At 39.5% G+C, this 17,581-nt stretch overlaps 2 protein-coding genes across 3 annotated transcripts in view; one reads left to right on the forward strand and one right to left on the reverse strand.

Moving 5' to 3' along the window:
* The window catches only part of Rb1cc1 (RB1 inducible coiled-coil 1), a 543,496-nt gene that overhangs the window by 34,781 nt on the left and 491,134 nt on the right, over positions 1 to 17,581 (reverse strand). For both annotated transcript variants that reach the window (XM_051159385.1, XM_051159381.1), the window contains exons 2-5: positions 9,026 to 9,113; positions 6,916 to 7,042; positions 6,603 to 6,773; positions 1,505 to 1,707 (exon numbers count right to left, since the gene is read on the reverse strand). In XM_051159385.1, the coding sequence (XP_051015342.1) occupies positions 1,505 to 1,707; positions 6,603 to 6,773; positions 6,916 to 7,042; positions 9,026 to 9,096 (572 nt within the window). In that variant the 5' untranslated portion in view covers positions 9,097 to 9,113. The remainder of the gene's footprint in view (positions 1 to 1,504; positions 1,708 to 6,602; positions 6,774 to 6,915; positions 7,043 to 9,025; positions 9,114 to 17,581) is intronic.
* LOC127201117 (40S ribosomal protein S21-like) lies at positions 4,062 to 4,318 on the forward strand. The gene is given in 2 exon segments (XM_051159460.1): positions 4,062 to 4,233; positions 4,235 to 4,318. Coding segments are annotated over 2 exon segments (252 nt in total). The 5' UTR covers positions 4,062 to 4,065.

A 17,581-nucleotide genomic window follows, 5' to 3' on the forward strand; every position in this document is an offset into this window, starting at 1 on the left:
TAGGAAAGCTCTTATACTCACCATATAAGGGGAATGGACTGAAAGAGATAAGCAGTTAAAGGATACTGGGGAAAACACTAAATCTTTCATATTTAATAAAACTGTATATAAAAAGATTTAGGTCCTTAAAGAAAGCTGGTGTGCTTAAGAGGACTCCCTCCAAAACAGGTACTTGGAAAGGTTATTGTAATAAACATTTTGCCATAATCCCAGCACTTGGATCCTGCCAAGAGAGGCAGGGAGATTTCTGTGAGTTCGAGGCCACCCTGTTCTACAAAGTGAGTCCAGGACAGCCAAGGCTACACAGAGAAACCCTGTCTTGAAGAAAACAACAACAAAAACAAACAAACAAAAAATGATCCTTTTGATACTGATTATTTATTTTCTTTTCTACCAATATTTCTTCCAAATTCAACTAAGACCAAAACTTGTCTTGTCTTAACAGTCAATCTATAATACTGAGAAAACTGAAAGAAGGAATCATGTGGGCTGAGATTCAGCTTGTGCCCTGAGATGCAACTTAAGAGTAAAAATGCTTGTCTAACGCAGGAAAGGACTTGGGTTAGTCCCCATCATCACTTAAAGAAAAACAAACCCAAAAACCTGAATACAAAATCTGTAGAGTATATATACTAGCAAATATTCACAATTGCTATTCTAATGTTGAGTTATTACTCACTTGCATAGTAAGTACAGATTATAGTCCTTTCCTTCCAAAACTCAATGGTACTTATGTAAAGAACTTATACTAGGATGGGGAAATTTTACAAGAAAGAAATTTTTCCATGTCTTCTGGCCTTTTCATTTATATGAGATGTAAGTAAGTTCCAGTCTTCCCCCCTCTGCCCCCCCGCCCCCGACCTCTAATATATACTTTCTCTTAAAAAAACCAGGAAAAGATTCTTTAATGATTACTCCAAGCCTTTTACACTTTAAGTAACTCAAAAAGAAAAAAAGGGGGGGAGGGGAGTGGAGTCAAGATACAACAAAAAGCACAATTTAGAGCCAGGCATGGCATCGAATGCCTTCAATCCCAGCACTTGGGAGGCAGAAGCAGGTGGATTTCTGTGAATTAGAGATTACCATGATCTACATAGTGTAATCTATGTAGTGAGTTCAAGAACAGTCAGTGCTACATAGAAAGATCCAGTATCAAAAAAGGAAAAAAATAGCAAAAACAAAAACCCCACAGCTTAAGTAAAGCATGATTCTAAAAATGGGCCAGTGAGATGACTGAGTAGGTAACAGGAACAGTCTGGATCCCACAGTGGGAGGAGAAAAGCAACACCCAAACTTTGTCCTACATGAGAACCATGAAACATCCATGCCTGTACTTATATACAAAATAGTAGTAGTAGTAATAATAATAATGCTAACGAGGCTCTCAGAATAATCATTATTTAAATAAAGATATGGTGTTTAAGGAATAAGTATCTACTGACAAAACAAACAAAACAAAATACCGTTAAAGACATTTTAAACATCCACTTAATGATAAACATACTGAGTGAGTTTTAACTTGATGTCTTCTATGGATTGCAGATAATCTGAATAAATACTTTCAAACTTGAAAAGAAGTTTTTGGTATGAATTTGAGCAGTCCTCCAGATTGGCCATGATTGCAGCCCAGCCTTGGTGCTGAAGATGTTCATCATGGACAAGGCCTTCACAGAAAGAGCAAAGCTTCTTGGCAACTTCATACATTTCCTGTTTGAAATGGAAAAGTATCTAAGGGAGCAGCATCTGTGTATACATATATACATATAAACATTCTCAAAAAACATTTTTGCAAAACATAAACGACTGAAAATCCATTCATTATCAAAATCTCCACTAGCCAGCACAGTGGCGCATACCTGTAATCCCACAGCTAAGGGAGGCAGAAGCAGGAGAATTTTGTAAGTTCAAGGCCAGCCTGATCTATAAAGTAGCAAAGGCTACACAAAAAAACTGTCTTGAAATAACGACCCTCAAAAAATCTAGACTAATAAAACACATCTTGAAATTTTAATGGGAGTCCTCAAAATATATCATTTTTTTATGTGTGTGTGGAGGGGTGTACGTGTGAAAAGAGTATGAGTGAGTGAGTGTGTGTGTGTGTGTGTGTGTGTGTGTGTTTTACACGTGAAAGAGTGAGCATTGAAGCCTGAAAAGGGTGTTCTATCACTGTCCTCTTTATCCTTCTGACACAAAGTCTGAGCCTGCAGCTGGGCGCGTCCAGCAAGCACTAGTGATACTTCTGTCTACTGACTCCCGATCACTGGCATTAACACACACTATTATTCCCAGCTTTTTGTATAGTTACTGGAGACTCAACTCTTCATGCTTGACCAGCAAGTGTTCTTACCAAATGACCCACTCTGCAGCCCTAGGAGTCAAATGGTTTTTAAGAACAGATGATTAGAATTCAGTTATAAAGAAAGAAGTATTAAGTGCAAACTGATTTTAAAAAAAAATGTAAGAGATTTTGGAGTAAGAGCCAGTTCCTGTTACAAAAATTCTGTACCTGCAGAAAATAAATAACACCATTCTGTCTTAACCACTAAAACAAACAAAAAGGAAAAAAGTGAAGATTTTCAGAAGCTCAGACCACTTACTTATGAAGGTACAAAGAGAACATGGACATGAACTACGAAAAATTCCAAAGGATGGAAAATAACAAAGCGGCAAAGAACAGAAAACATAAAATAGATATACTTAGCAACAAATACTCTAGAGGAAAAAAGAAGAGGGCTACATGCCTAAAGACTCATAAAATAATACAAAAAAGGAATCAGATTTTACTGTGCACCAGCATAATGGTGCATACTTGTAATGCTAGCACTGGAGTGGCAGGAGTGTGAGAAACCCAGGCAGACAGACATACATTGGTGTGTGTCAGGGTGAGAGAAAGAGAGAGCAAGCATTTAATATTATAAAACAAACATAGCAGTGTATACTACATGTATACATTAAAATGTCAGTGGAGGAGTGTGCCAGAAGACCGACCCTCCCCCCAAAAAATGTACAATACAGGTTTACAAGCGCTCTTGGTTGTCTATCAGTATTTGTGGTAGGGCCTTAGGACCCTCCTGCTGAAGACAGCACACACATGCATCACAGGAAATGAGGAAAAGCTGGTACTGATCAGGAAGCGTCTTCCCTGCTGACTAGCTCTCATAGTTGATGTTTAAGCAGCTGGTATTGGGGATTGGGGGTCAATCAACATTCTCCCCCAGCGGCAATCTCTGTGAACTGCAATGGCTAAGAATGAGGATCTTATAAGATATGCAAAATATTTCTGGGGTGATCACCCACTTCCTGATTTAAGGCTAGGTTCACAGGAGGACACACATGCATGCCAGGTATTATAAATCTGGTGGATAATCCCTGGTGGGAAGCTCACAGAACCTAGAGGTGAACTTATTAATATTGTGCAAAATGCATAAGGTATGTATCAGTCATCAACAGGCTCAGGGATCACCCATGACATCTGCTCACCCTTAGCTGAGTCAATTTATATGTATAATGAAAACTAGAAATGATAGAATACAAAGAATATTCAGAAAATAGCCAGGTGGTGGTGCATGCCTTTAATCCCAGCACTTGGTCTATACAGAGTTCCGGGACAGCCAGGGCTAAACAGAGAAACCCTGTCTCATGAAATGTGCGCACGCGCAGCAGCAACAACAACTATTTAGAAAATAACGAAAGCCATAGGGCAAAAGAAATTTACCTCAGTGCTACAAGAAAACAGCTGACCAATTTCCTTTAAGAAAGGTAAGTTACCTAAGCAGCTGAGGTATTTAAAATTATCTCTTTAAAAACTTTAAAAGCAGTGGGCGTGGTGACGCACGCCTTTAATCCCAAGCACTAGGCAGAGTCAGGCTGATTGTTTTGAGTTCAAGGCTAGCCTGGTCTACAAAGTGAGTCCTGGACAACCACAGCCATACAGGGAAACCCTATATCAAACGAACAAAACTTTAAAAGCAATTAAAATTTTTCCTCCTAGTGCTGCCGGGGAATGAGCCCCTTCCTTATCCTTTCTGCGTTCCGGCTGGCTCAGCAAGCAGGCATGGTCTCCACATGCAGAACGACGCCGGCGAGTTCGTGGACCTGTACATGCCGCGGAAATGCTCTGCAAGCAACCGCATCATTGGTGCCAAGGACCATGCGTCCATCCAGATGAATGTGGCCGAGGTTGACAGGGTTACAGGCCGGTTTAATGGCCAGTTTAAAACCTATGCTATCTTAGGGGGCCATTTGCAGGATGGGTGACTGAGATGATTCCACTCTCCGTCAGGCTAAAGCTGATGGAATTGTCTCCAAGAACTTTTGATCAGAAGAGATTGGGAATATTTGTCGTAAATGAGAAAGTTTTTTAAAAAAAATTTTTTTCCTCCTACCTAAAGTACACAAGGCTCTAAAAAACAAGGCAGTTTCCAAACAGCCTATAAAAAAATAAGAGTAGTAATGACTGGTGTTTTCATTCATTTGGATCTCAATTCCAGCGTTCCTTGCTCTCTCTCATTTCAACTACTTTTTAATATTTTTTAAATTACAATAAAGAAATTACATCAGCTCACACTCAATATAATCCATCCATCCTTCTTTTTCTTTCTTTTTGTTGTTTGTTAGAGACAGGGTTTCTCTCTTCGTAGCCATGGGTCTACTGGACCTCGCTCTGTATACCAGGCTGGCCTTGGACTCACCGAAATCCGCTAGTCTCTTACCTTCAAAGTAAATGGATTAAAAGCACGTGCTACCTCCGCCACCACCATGAAGTTCACAATATGATCCTTAAAGCATGGCTATAATCCTACTTTTTTTTTTTTTTTGTATACTTGTTTTTCATGCTTTTGTTGATTTACATTTTATTACTGATCCCCCTACTCAGCTAAAAATATATTAAATATTTTGTATTATATTTTCTTAGGAGACCATGAAGGTTTATGCAAGAAGATGATGCCACCTGACCTCAGCCTGACTCAAGAACTACCAAGTCTTTTATCATGATGGTGACAACAGCAACAAAAAGGACTCAGCAATCCTGGGTTAAGTCACTTCGTACTACCAGCCAATGAAAAAACCAGAATGCTTGTGCACAAGAAGAAAAACATCTGGAAAGTCCATGACTAATAATATATGGACAGATATCAAAAGGTTAGCCCACTCTAAGAAAGTCAAATAAAAGCCTGCTGCTCACTATTAGACTGAACAGCAGCTTCCTCAGCATCCTCTCCCTTCTGCTTCCAGTACACCAGTATGCCACTTTGACTGTAATGCACAAATTGTTCTCACCTGCTTCCCTGCTACAAGAACCTTCTGTCCAATATTATACAGCACATCAAACAGTTTACTAGCCAACTCAAAATAGTTGCTCTTTTAAACAGAATATAAACTGTGTTACTTAACAAGGTCTAAGAAATATTTTCTTATCTAAAGTAAACACAACAGCTTCACAGTTTGGAGTCGATGGCACTACAGTCAAGTATAAGAGAAAACCATGCATGATGCATCCCTGTAATTCTAGGACTGGGAAGGCTAAACAGGAAGATTCAAAGATTGAGGATATTAGGAGTTACACAGAAACATCCTACCTAAGAACAAGAAGAATTATAAGAAAGCAGGAAACCCCAGTAATTAGCCACAATATATGGGAATTGTAAGTAATGGTTAAGTTGTATAGCCTGGAAGGAATTTTGGTACCTACTCTGAGAACTAGAAGTGAGTAAGGAAAAAGAATTGCTGCTGAAATCATCTGGGTTCTATTGTCTATTTTAACACGGGTATCTATTTGACTAAAGAATGTTCAAAAGTAATTATCGGAATATCTCCATCTGGGGGAGATGCTGTCCAAGTATTTTTGTTATTGGTTTTTGTTTGTTTTTTTCAGACAGGGTTTCTCTGTAGTAGCCTTCGCTATCCTGGACTAGCTTTGTAGATCGGGCTCACCTCCGTCTGCTGGGATTAAAGGCATGTGCCACCATGTCCAGTTAGACCAATCTATGTTTAAAACAACCTTCTCACACTATCTAGTAATTCAGAAGACTAAGATTTTAAAAACTTGATATGTCAACCATAAGATGAATAAATATTTTTAAATTTAATTATGTATTTGTGTGTACACCAGGTAAGTACAGGTCCCTGTGGAAGTTAGAGGTATCAGATGCCCCACAGCTGGGTTTCAGGCACCCGAAATGGGTCCTGGGGTCCAAACTCAGCTCCTCTTGAAAAACAATGCATGCTCCTAAACATCTAACTACCTAACTTTAGCCTCAACCCTCAACCGTACACTTAAGTAGAAGCCTGTCGTTAAGAAGAGGCCTGTGAGACAGCTATCAGGTAAAGGTGCTCACCCAAGTAGCTGGGTTAATCCAAGGAACTATATGATGGAGATAACCTACTGCCATGAGATGTTCTTTGACCTCTATGATTTTCACATGTGTGCATGTGCACACAGGTGCACACATGATAAAATACAACATAAAAATAATAAAATACCTGTAAGAAGAGAAGAAAGTTGAGTGTTTTTCATGTACCTATGTGACTTTGACTTCCTTGCTAGCTAGACTTGAATGCTTCTTAGAAGCAATTAGTTAAAAGAATTGTTTATATCATACCACTGCAAGTTGTGTCCTTGAAGCAACAGTGTGAAAAACTGCAGGCATCATAAGAGACTCTTCGACTTTTATTTCCATGTCATTTTCTGTTGAAAAGGTAGTTTTAGGAATAGCAGGTGCACGGTCACATAAGATCATTTCTTTATTAAAAAGAAAAATCGGATTTGTGTCCTGTATCAAAAGATGTGAAAATGATAGAAATATAAATGTTGTAAATCATGAAGTTGCATACCGCCCTTAATACAAATACAGAGTTCTTGCCCCCCGTATGCTAAGGAGGCAGAATATGCAGTGCAGGAACTTTGACACCTACCGTCCCAGCACTGTAAGTACACACTCTTCGATCTGCAGCCATGCATTCTCCGCCGTTGACCACTAACACCTGGTGCTGAATAGCAATCTTGTATTTGCTCTGAATGGCATGCTTAAGGTCAGCCACACTTAAAAAAACAAAATCCAGTTATTTACATATGTCTCGTGCCTTTATAAAAGCAGTTCATGAAACAACACACATACCAGAAATAGGACTGCTGAATTTCTTTGTGATCTTAAGTTTCCTATTTTTCAAATTACATAGTACAATCAACTGGCTGACTGTGAAACAGATGCCTATTCTGTCACATCTAAAAGTGAGCCAATAAAATACAAGCAGTACAGTCAATTACTTTCCTGATTTTTGCCTAATAGCAAAAGGTATAAAAAAAACATACATGTATGTTTAAGCTCGCATCTAATTTGGTAGACTGCCTCAGAACCTAGGATTTGTATTAAGACTTTCAAAATATGTTATAGAAAGTATATTAAATCTAAACCATGTGGGGAAAGTCTTCCTCTCCTGCCTTAAAAACAAAACAAAAAACAAGGGCTAGAGAGATGGCTCAGCAGTTAAGAGCACTGACTGCTTTTCCAGAGGTCCTGAGTTCAATTCCCAGCAACCATATGGTGTCTCACAACCATCTATAATGTGATCTGATGGCCTCTTCCATCCTGCAGATGTACATCCAGGCAGAGCACTGTATATATAATAATAAATAAGTAAATCTTTAAAAAAACAAAACAAAACAAAAAAACAAAAACAAAAACAATTCCTAGCCACATTTGTAATCCCAGAAGGAACCTGGCAGGTAAAACTGCATCAAAATTACCAAAAACAAAGTGATGCATTTTGCTGCCATGAAATTACCTTTTTTTAAAAAAATTGTGAATAATATAGTCGCGCAAAAATCACAAACAACAATTCAGAATTTAATTTTAGCATCTCAGAATGATAAGTTATATGTGATGAGTAGCGAAATGATACTTAAGATTTGGGGTTTGCGCCGGGCGGTGGTGGCGCATGCCTTTAATCCAACACTCAGAGGCAGAGGCAGGTGGATCACTGTGAGTGTGAGGCCAGCCTGGTCTACAAAGTAAGTCCAGGACAGCCATGTCTACACAGAGAAACCCCGTCTTGAAACACGAAAAAAAGAAAAAAGAAAAGAAAAAAAAAAAGATTTGGGGTTTGCTATTTGGCTGTTTGTTTGTATTGAGACAGACCATCTCTGGGACTCACATATCCACCAAGGTGAGTGTTGGGAAAAAAAGTGTGGTCACCATTCCCAGCTGGCTATTTTTTTCATTCATTATGGATTATTTTTAAAAATAGATTTATTGGGGCTGGAGAGATGGCTCAGCAGTTAAGAGTACAGTCTGTTCTTTCAGAGGCCCTGAAGTTCAATCCCTGGCGACCACATGGTGGCTCACAGACATCTATAATGTGATCTGATGCCCTCTTTGGGCAGAGTTCTCATACATAAAATAATAAATAAACCTTAAAAACACTCATTTATTGGTTTTCATTAGTTTTATATGTATTGTGCACAACATATGTGCCAGGTACCTGCAGAGTCAGAAGAGGGCCCTAGATCCCTTGGAGCTTGAGATACGGATAGTTGTGAGCTGCTATATGGGTGCTGGGACTCAAACTCTGTTCTCTTCAAGACCAACAAGTGCTCAGCCAACTCTCTAGCCCCAAGTTGTTTTAGAAGTAGAGTTTTTAATGCTTGTGTGTGCATGCATGTGTGTGGGTACATATGTGCATGCACAGAAGGTTATATGAAAGTTTCCTGCAGGAAGTGTTATCCTTGGGAATGTAATTTACCACCTTGAAGACAGCATCTCTCGTTGTCTTAATTTCATCAAATTAGGCTGGACTGTCTAACCAGTTAGTTCCAGGGATCTTGCCAAACTTCAGTTACAAGAGCACACCATGACAACTGTCATTCCTGTGTGGGCTCTGGGCATTAAACTTAGGTTGTGTTTGCAAGGAAAGTGTTCTTACTGACTATGCCATTCCTACGACAGTGGAATGTTTTCTTAAAATAAGGTAATTTTTTTTATTAAGTCAAAATGCAAAACCAGAGGAAAAGTGAAATACAACTCACGTTTGCACAGTTAGCTCAGTGTCAAATGTCAGCGTGGTTCCAGTGTTAACCAGAAACACATATAACTTCATGATGATCTTTCTGAAATCTGTGAGCTGTACCTCACTCTCTGATGCAGTTCCTAAGCAGAAAAACAAAGGAAATAATTCAGGAATGAGTTCAAATACCTTCATCCCTGTGACAGAACAGTGTTACTATACAACAAAAATAAAGTGTGTGTTGATCTTAAAATAACTGAATTTGACAATGCAGCCAGCTCATGTTTTGTTTTATTTTAAATGAGACCAGTGAAAAGCCTAACGGTTCCATACTGGACAGTTAGCTTATTTACAGAAGATCGAGGACCACCACTAGAAAAATGTGCATAATTTTTCTTGTTTTCTACATTTTAAATTAAAGAGGGGTCTGGAGTTGAAGTTCAACAGAATAATTGATCTGCATGTGAAAGGCTCTAGGGTGGGGGTGGGGTGGGGGTTACATATTATAATCCTAGCACTGAGCAGGCTGAGGCAGGAAGATCGCTTAGAGTCCAAAGCCAGTCTGGGCTACATATTAATCCAGGCCAGCCTACGAAGCAGTGATTTTGACCCCAAAACAAATAAAAACCTAATCCCCAAGGGCACTGCTCCTCCTCCTCCTTCCTATTATTTGAGGAAGTCAACAAAAAATACAATTAGCTGTTATTAGGCTGGGAAGGTAAAAGCACTTGCTGCTCAAGCAGGGGGATGAATTCAGATCCAAACCAGCCATATAAACAGCAGGGCAGGCCATGGGAAAGCGGGAAACCCAAATACTGTGAAATGAAGAAACAGGAAGTTCACTGGGTTTGCAGAATGACAGCCTAGCCCCAGGTTTAGGGACAGTTCTTATCTCAAGGGAACGGGTAAAAGAGTATGTAATAGAGCAAGGCAACTAACATTCTCCTCTGGCCCCCATGCCTGGATACAGGACCACACATGCACACCATACAGTGTGTGTGCACACACCCAAAAACAGAACGGCCATTATTTTCAAGTCAAAGAAATTTATCCCGCCCTTAATAACTTCTACTTGCTTACTGCTTAATCTGTATTCAACCTCCATAATGAACTAGACTCCCAGACTGGAACCATTTTTCAGTCTCTCCTTTCCCACCCCTAAAAGCCAGCAGCCAGGAGCTGGACAGGTGGATCAGTAGTTATAAAACCTACGTTCAATTCCAGTGCGTACATGTGACTCACAACTAACTGGTTTAATTCCAGAAGATTGAATACTCTCTGCTGACTCCTGAAAACACCGGGGACAGATATATATGCAAACACTTAGACACAGAAAATAAAAATAAACACATCCTTAATAGCAAAAACAAAAGATGACCCTTTACAACTAACTATAAACTAGGGATCTCAAAATAAGAATATTTAAAGCTGCTCTGCCATTAACTTGTTCAGTTCAAAAAGTCATTTATGAAAATTTTATAATAAAATATGGAGACTGGACTTTAAGAGTTTCGTTATTTTGCCGGGCGGTGGTGGTGCATGCCTTTAATCCCAGCACTTGGGAGGCAGACGCAGGTGGATGGCTATGAGTTCGAGGCCAGCCTGGTCCAAAGCAAGTCCTGAAAAGCCAAGGCTACACAAAGAAACTCTGTCTACAAATTTTTTTCATTATTTTAATTTCTTAACAAGTAGGAGGTAGAAATCCTATAGACAAATGAAAGTGATAAAACTAACCTCTCAGACTAGGTACCCTTATTTCCTTCCCTTCTAAGTCATTTAAAAAAAAAAAAAAAAGCCAAATAAAGGTTTTGAAACTGTGCTATCAGTGAATCAAAAACACAGATATGAAGGTTAAGTATGACTTACCAACAGGTACTATGAAGATCACTACTACTTTTCTTAAAAGAGTACAAGTGTCTTATATGTGCTTGCTTGATGTTGGCAACTGAGTGGCATTACTGGTGAAACTCAGAAAACTGGAAAAAAAAAATTTAAAAGTCACTATAGAGAAATAATCTGGTGTCAAAACAATATAAAGTTAATTGTTCTGTCTTTTAAAAACTGTCATCTATAAGCCAGGCGATGATGTGCATGCCTTTAATCCCAGCACTCAGAAGGCAGAGGCAGGTGGATTTTGAGTTCGAGGCCAGCCTGGTCTACAGAGAGAAAGCCTGTCTCGAAAAACCAACCAAGCAACCAAATAAAACCAAAACCAAAAAAACTCATCACCTATAGTAATGGTTCTCTATTATTCTCTTAGTTTTATATAGTGCTATGTATACTACAGTACTCTATTATAATTCTCTACACAGTACCTTTTCCGGTCTGCATATTTACTGAGCTGACAATACGATGCAGACTTACAATGTTCCTAAAGACAAAATTATGATGCTCCTATAATGCATTAAAGACAACTGACACCAAATGAACTTCCACAACTGATTTTTATGCAGCCATCTTTCACATCTCAAAATGTAATGACCAGACATGTATAGTGACTAGAAGAGGGAGGACCAGGAGTTGCTCAAGATCATCTTGGGCTACACTAAAGACAGAGTTAGAGTAACAACGGTAAAATAAAGACAAGCCCAGGCTGCAGGGTCAGGCATAACATTTTTAAGTCTTTTAAGATGACTTTTCACTTGTGTGTGTGTATGTATGTGTATGTACTTGTGCACACGCATGCAGGGACCTACCACAGTCCAAGGCACTAGATCTCACTGGAGCTATAGCTGCAGGAAGGCAGCTGTGAGCCGCACAGAATAGGTGCTGGGAAAACCAACCGCGCCAGAGTACTACATACTCCTGATGGGTGATCATCTCTCTGTGCAGTCTCATTACTTTAGAAACTTAAACATATTATTTAACCATTTCAGCACCTAGAGTTGGCTAAATGGCTTGAGTTACATAAGGTCACATGCTGCCAAGCCTGAAGGTAGATGGTGTTAAATACTCCCTCAAATTGTCCTGTGACCTCCCACACATGAACCGTGGCAATGCACATACCCATATACGCAAAATAAATAAGAGTAAGAAATTTTTTTAAGTGCCCTATAGCTCAATGAATTGAATTTTGACAACTACATGATTCCAAACAGACATTTTCCCCAGCTGATCATCCTACAAAATACAAGCCCTAGATATAATAATATATTTGTTGCTTCAAATAAACATATTTATAGTAATTTCTTACTCAGCAGAAGTAATTAATGCAGTACAACCATGTCACAGGCATGTTATGAGAATAGGAAAGAAAAAAATTAATGTAAAAGCAGTGTGAGGCAAATAATAACACAGGTCTCCAGTGTCTGGGTGGGAGTGTCAGGACTCCCTGTGTAGAACAGAATATGGACAAGTCCTGTGGCTGCAGATATTGTGCTGCTGACTACCAACTCTCAAACCCAGCCCAAGTTTTGAATCATCTATAAAAGTCCTTTTGAAGCTCAACATGTCCAAGTATCTCATAATACACATATCTTCAATCACTTCATTAGTTATGCTTTATATTCATAGACATTACAATATTGTTGTTGTTGTTTTACCTCTATTGAAAAGGGAGCTTTCTTTTCTTTTTGTTTGTTTGTTTTGTTTGTTTTGTTTTGAGACAGGGTTTCTCTGTTTAACCTTGGCTGTCTTGGAACTCACTCTGTAGACCAGGCTGGCCTGGAACTCAGAGATACACCTGCCTCTGCCTCCCAAGTGCTGTGATTAAAGGCATGAGCCACCACGCCTGGCATAAAAGGGAGCTTTTCAAAGCAAAGATTTGAACTTGGCTCAGCCCAGCATAAACATGTTACTACATATCCAACTATTGCAGACAGAGCAAAGCTACAAAGGCTGAACCAGTCTTAGAATACTTTGGACTTGTAACAGTTGGGCCTGGGAAAGACTTTGGGGATGTTTGGAGTTGGATTAACGCATTCTGCATTATGATACAGCCATGAGCACATGGGGCCAGAGAGTAGAATGTGGTAGCATCTAAATAAGCAATGGCCCGCAGGTTCACATATCTGAACAATTGGCCCCTGATTGGTAGTATTATTTGGGGAGGTTACAGAGCTTTTAGTAGGTGGAGACATGCTAGAGGAACTCCATCACTGCAAGAGAACTTTAAGAATTTATAAGTCTGCTCCACTTCCAGGTTGCTCTTGCAAATATCATCTCAGCTCCTTGCTCTTGCATGCCTCACCACCATAATAGACTCTTAGCCCTCTGGAACTATAAGCCAAAATAAACGCTTTCATCTATGCAGGCCTTTAATCCCAGCACTCAGGGATGCAGAGGCAGGCAGATCTTGATGAGTTCAAGGCCAGTCTGGTCTACAAAATCCAGCACAGCCAAGACTACACAGAGAAAGCCTGTCTTGAAAATACAAACAAGATTCTGTAGCATCAAGAAGTCCAACATGCGGGGTGTGGCGGCGCACGCCTTTAATCCCAACACTTGGGAGGATCACTGTGAGTTTGAGGCCAGCCTGGTCTACAAAAGTGAGTCCAGGATAGCCAAGACTGTTACATAGAGAAACCATGTCTCGAAAAACCTTAAAAAATAAAAATAAAAAAGAAGCCCACCGTGGGCTGGAGAGATGGCTCAGAGGTTAAGAGCACTGACTGCTCTTCCAGAGGTCCTGAGTTCAATTCCCAGCAAGCACATGGTGGCTCACAACCATCTATGAGACGCCCTCTTCTGGTGGACAAGCACATATGCAGGCAGAACTTTGTATACATAATAGTTTTAAAAAATAAATTAAAAAAAAAAAGTCCATCATGGATCTTAGGACCACTTCCCCTTCGTTTAACCATTTTTCATAGTGTCACAAACGCTTCATAGTCAACAGTAAAATACTAATACCTAACAAAGTATTCCTCTTTGAGACTATACTGTATGTTTACTTATTAGCACTCAGGATTTCATCTCTCAGCATATACTCACTTGTTGTATTTAGGATTACTTCAAAATACTAATTTCTTAAGTAAAACTGCTATATCAAAACACTCAATTTTTGTTGGTTGGTTTGATGTTGACAAATAGCATATTATGCAGCTCAAACAAGCCCTAAACTTGGCTCAAACTCCAAGTGCTAGGATTACAGGGACATACTACTATTCCTGACTCCAAACACTAAGTATTTCACAGCTACTAGATTATGTTGCTTTTACCAATCCATACCCCTCAGGCAGTATGTCCCATTTACAACATTACCATAGCTTGCCAATAATAATTTACTTCTTTATATTTACATGTCATCTTTGAGTGCCAAAAATGTTTTAACTTATTCACAGATTCCCTACTGTGGTGGTCTCAATAGGTATGACCCCATAGACTCATGTGTTTAAATGCTTGGCCCACAGGTAATGGCACTATTGGGAGATATGGCCTTGTTGGAGGGGGTGTGGTCTTATGGGAGAAAGTGTGCCACTGTGCAGGGTAGGTATTGAGGTTTCCTACACACCCAGAGTGGCAGACAGTCTCCTTCTGCTACCTGCTGATTAAGATGTAGAACTCTTGGCTACCCCAGCAACATTATCTGCCTGCAAGCTGCCATGCTTCCTGCCATAATAGACTAACCCTCTGAACTGTAAGCCAGCCCCAATTAAATGTTTTCCTTTATAAGATTTGCCTTTGTCATGGTGTCTCTTCGCAGCAATAAAACATCTCCTAAACATATCAGGCACTGTATTAAATAGAGAGCAACAATGCAATGACCAAGACACACATGGCATCTAAACTACTATAAGCTTCAATTACTAGAAAAGAAAAAAACATAAACTCCACTGTATAGGGCCATCTTAATTAAAGATTAGGCAAGGCTACAGAAACACACACACTTCATAATTTGTACAAATAGGTGTCAGGCATTTGTTATTTAGCTCAATCCAAAAAGCCTCCAAAGATATATTGAGAAGCAACCCCTGACCTACTCAGAGCCCAAACTTTCATCCATTGTTTGTTTTTGTTGTTGTTTAAGATAGGGTTTCTCTGTAGACTTGCCTAGCCTTGAACTCACAGAGATCCACCGGCCTCTGCCGCCCAAGTACTGGGATTAAAGCACCTGGCTTCATCTATTATTTTATAGATGTAAGATTGTCGGCTTTGAGGAGGCTGATTGGGGATGGCTACTGTGAACTACAAGCTTGGCAGCTTTTCTAAGAAGCTCCCTCTTGAATCTGCACCTCATTCTCTACATGCTAATTAACTGCAGCTAACAAAGTCCTGCCCAAGAACAACATAGAAACCAAGCCCCATAATAAGGCTCCACCCGTATTTGTGGTCTAAAATCGTCAGTGGGTGTATTTTTGCCACAAATGCTTTATTTATCCACACATTCACGAATATGGTACATAAGGTTAGCAATCACTGCTCTCACCAAGAGACTGTTAAGATCATTGTGCTAAATAGCTTTATATACATTGCCTCATTTATCACTAACATGTAAGACAGTGTTATTGTTGTTTCTATTTGCAAATGAATATTCAGAAGTTACTGGCCTTAAGAGTTAAAAATAAGCAAATAAAAATTCCAGGTCTAAGAAAGTTGGCACTCACATACTCGCAATTCCAACACTGCAAGATCCTATGTTCAATATCTAGTACTATTTTAAATTTTTCTTTCAGAGGAAGGAAAACATGTTAACACATAAAAGCAAGGCAGCAAAAACAGCTTTACACACCCACTGTAGTGAAGAACCAACCTCATTAGAAAAGAGGTCTGATCGCTGGCCTCACCATCTATCAAATGATTGGGATTTCACACTTACTGGGCTTCAAATAACCAATGTTTTCTAAAGGAACTGATGACCTTCTGACACCAGGAAGAACTACAGACTGAAGATGACAGCCAGAGAGAATCTCAGTCTGGATCCTTTCCAGATTCTCTAATCACTGCTTACCCTCCGTTGTTTGTTTTGTTTTTGATGTTGTTTTGTTTTGTTTTGGGGCAGGCAAGAAAGAATCTCAGGGCAGCAAGTAAATCTCAGCAGCTGCTTAGAAGAGGAAGGAAAAGAAAAAAGCCATGCCATTTAAGGTAAGGGAGGGTGGAGGCCATAACAAGAGTTGGAAGCTCTGGAAAAGTTAACTCCAAACTGCTAGGGAAAGCATGATTAAAACAGAAAGAAGAAAAGAAAAAGTATGGTTTTCTGAGTGATTCAGAAAAGTGGGCAGGCGGAACTTCTGAAGCTGCAGCGCCACAGCTCTGTAGGCAACAGCTTGGTTTTAATCTGCATCCTTTATTATAGCAAAAGTTGCGATTAGGTATAGTGTTTTCCTACGTGGTGGTGTTTATCAGGAGTTGGGAGTTTTGTCTATTGACCTAAAGCAAGGAAGGGCCTGAGAATAACCATGCTTTCGGTCAGTCTCCAGGGTAAAAGAAGTATTCAGAACATTTTCTAACTCTAGAGTTGGGTAAACTCGCTGACCACTCAAATTGTGGTTTCTAAAAGGGCTATTAAAGTGGCTGAATTTAAAAGTCTAAATCATGAACACCAAAGAACCTCCTTATGGAGATGGCTTCAAATGTAGCAAAGAGGACACTGGGCAAAATGTCCTCGTTTCTACCACAGACAGAATTCTGCCTTAAAAAGGGCAAGCTTGGATGCAGGCAGATGCCAAACTCTGCCAAGACAGGGTAAGCAAGTAGTTCCTGCCTCACAAATATGTCTGTCAGATATACTAGGCCAGAAAGCTGAAGAAGAGGCTCCAACATAATAGAGAGTTTTGGGAGACTATTCAAGTAGAAAACTCTCTCATCTTCTCACTTGGAAAGCTATTAACCTGCACTCTCGGCATATTCAGATAATCAAGTTTATTCCTTCTCAGGTTTCTGAAGGAGTTGAAGACCAGGTAGCTTAGTTTTACAATGAAGCTTAGTTGTTTAGGGGTTAAGATGTTTTTAGGTCTAGATAGATGTTTTAAGTTGATAATGACAAGATACGATGGAGATTGATTTACAGTCTGAATTTTAGATGCACCAGGATGGGAAAGATGTTTTCTGCAAGGCTGTCAAATAGCCAAAACACTAAGAATGTAACATTTATATAATTCCTGATTGTGTCATGGCTTTTCTTGCTATGGGCAGTTTATTGTATATGTTTAGTAGTGTAAATGTGTATGTAAAAAATATAATTAAAAAAAAAAAAGTAATTGGAAAAAATTCTTCATTTTCTTCTTTGAAATATCACGCCTGTGAAACCTCTTAAAGACCCCCCCCAAAAGTCTAAATCACATGTCCCAATCACATTTGCTTAGAACATCTTAATGTGCCATGGGCCAAGAAAAACGATTGAGGCCATCCCATAAAGGCAAAGAAACCATTATAATGGCTTTCATTAGTACAGTTTAATCATCAAAAAAATTAATATTACAAGAAACTGAATAACCTCAAAGCCATAAAAAGCCATGTGTCTATAATAATACCTTTAAAAACAAAACCTGGTGCACCCCTCCATCCCCAACTAGTGAGGTAGATAACGAGGGTAAAAAGCACCTGCCACTGAGCTTAGCAACCTGAGGTCAACCCCTAGGACTCAAGTTGTGGAGAGAACTGACTCCACCAAGCTGTCCTCTGACTCCCACAGACATAT

This window comes from Acomys russatus, chromosome 2 (genome assembly GCF_903995435.1).
Source record: "Acomys russatus chromosome 2, mAcoRus1.1, whole genome shotgun sequence".
Classification (NCBI taxonomy): domain Eukaryota; kingdom Metazoa; phylum Chordata; class Mammalia; order Rodentia; family Muridae; genus Acomys; species Acomys russatus.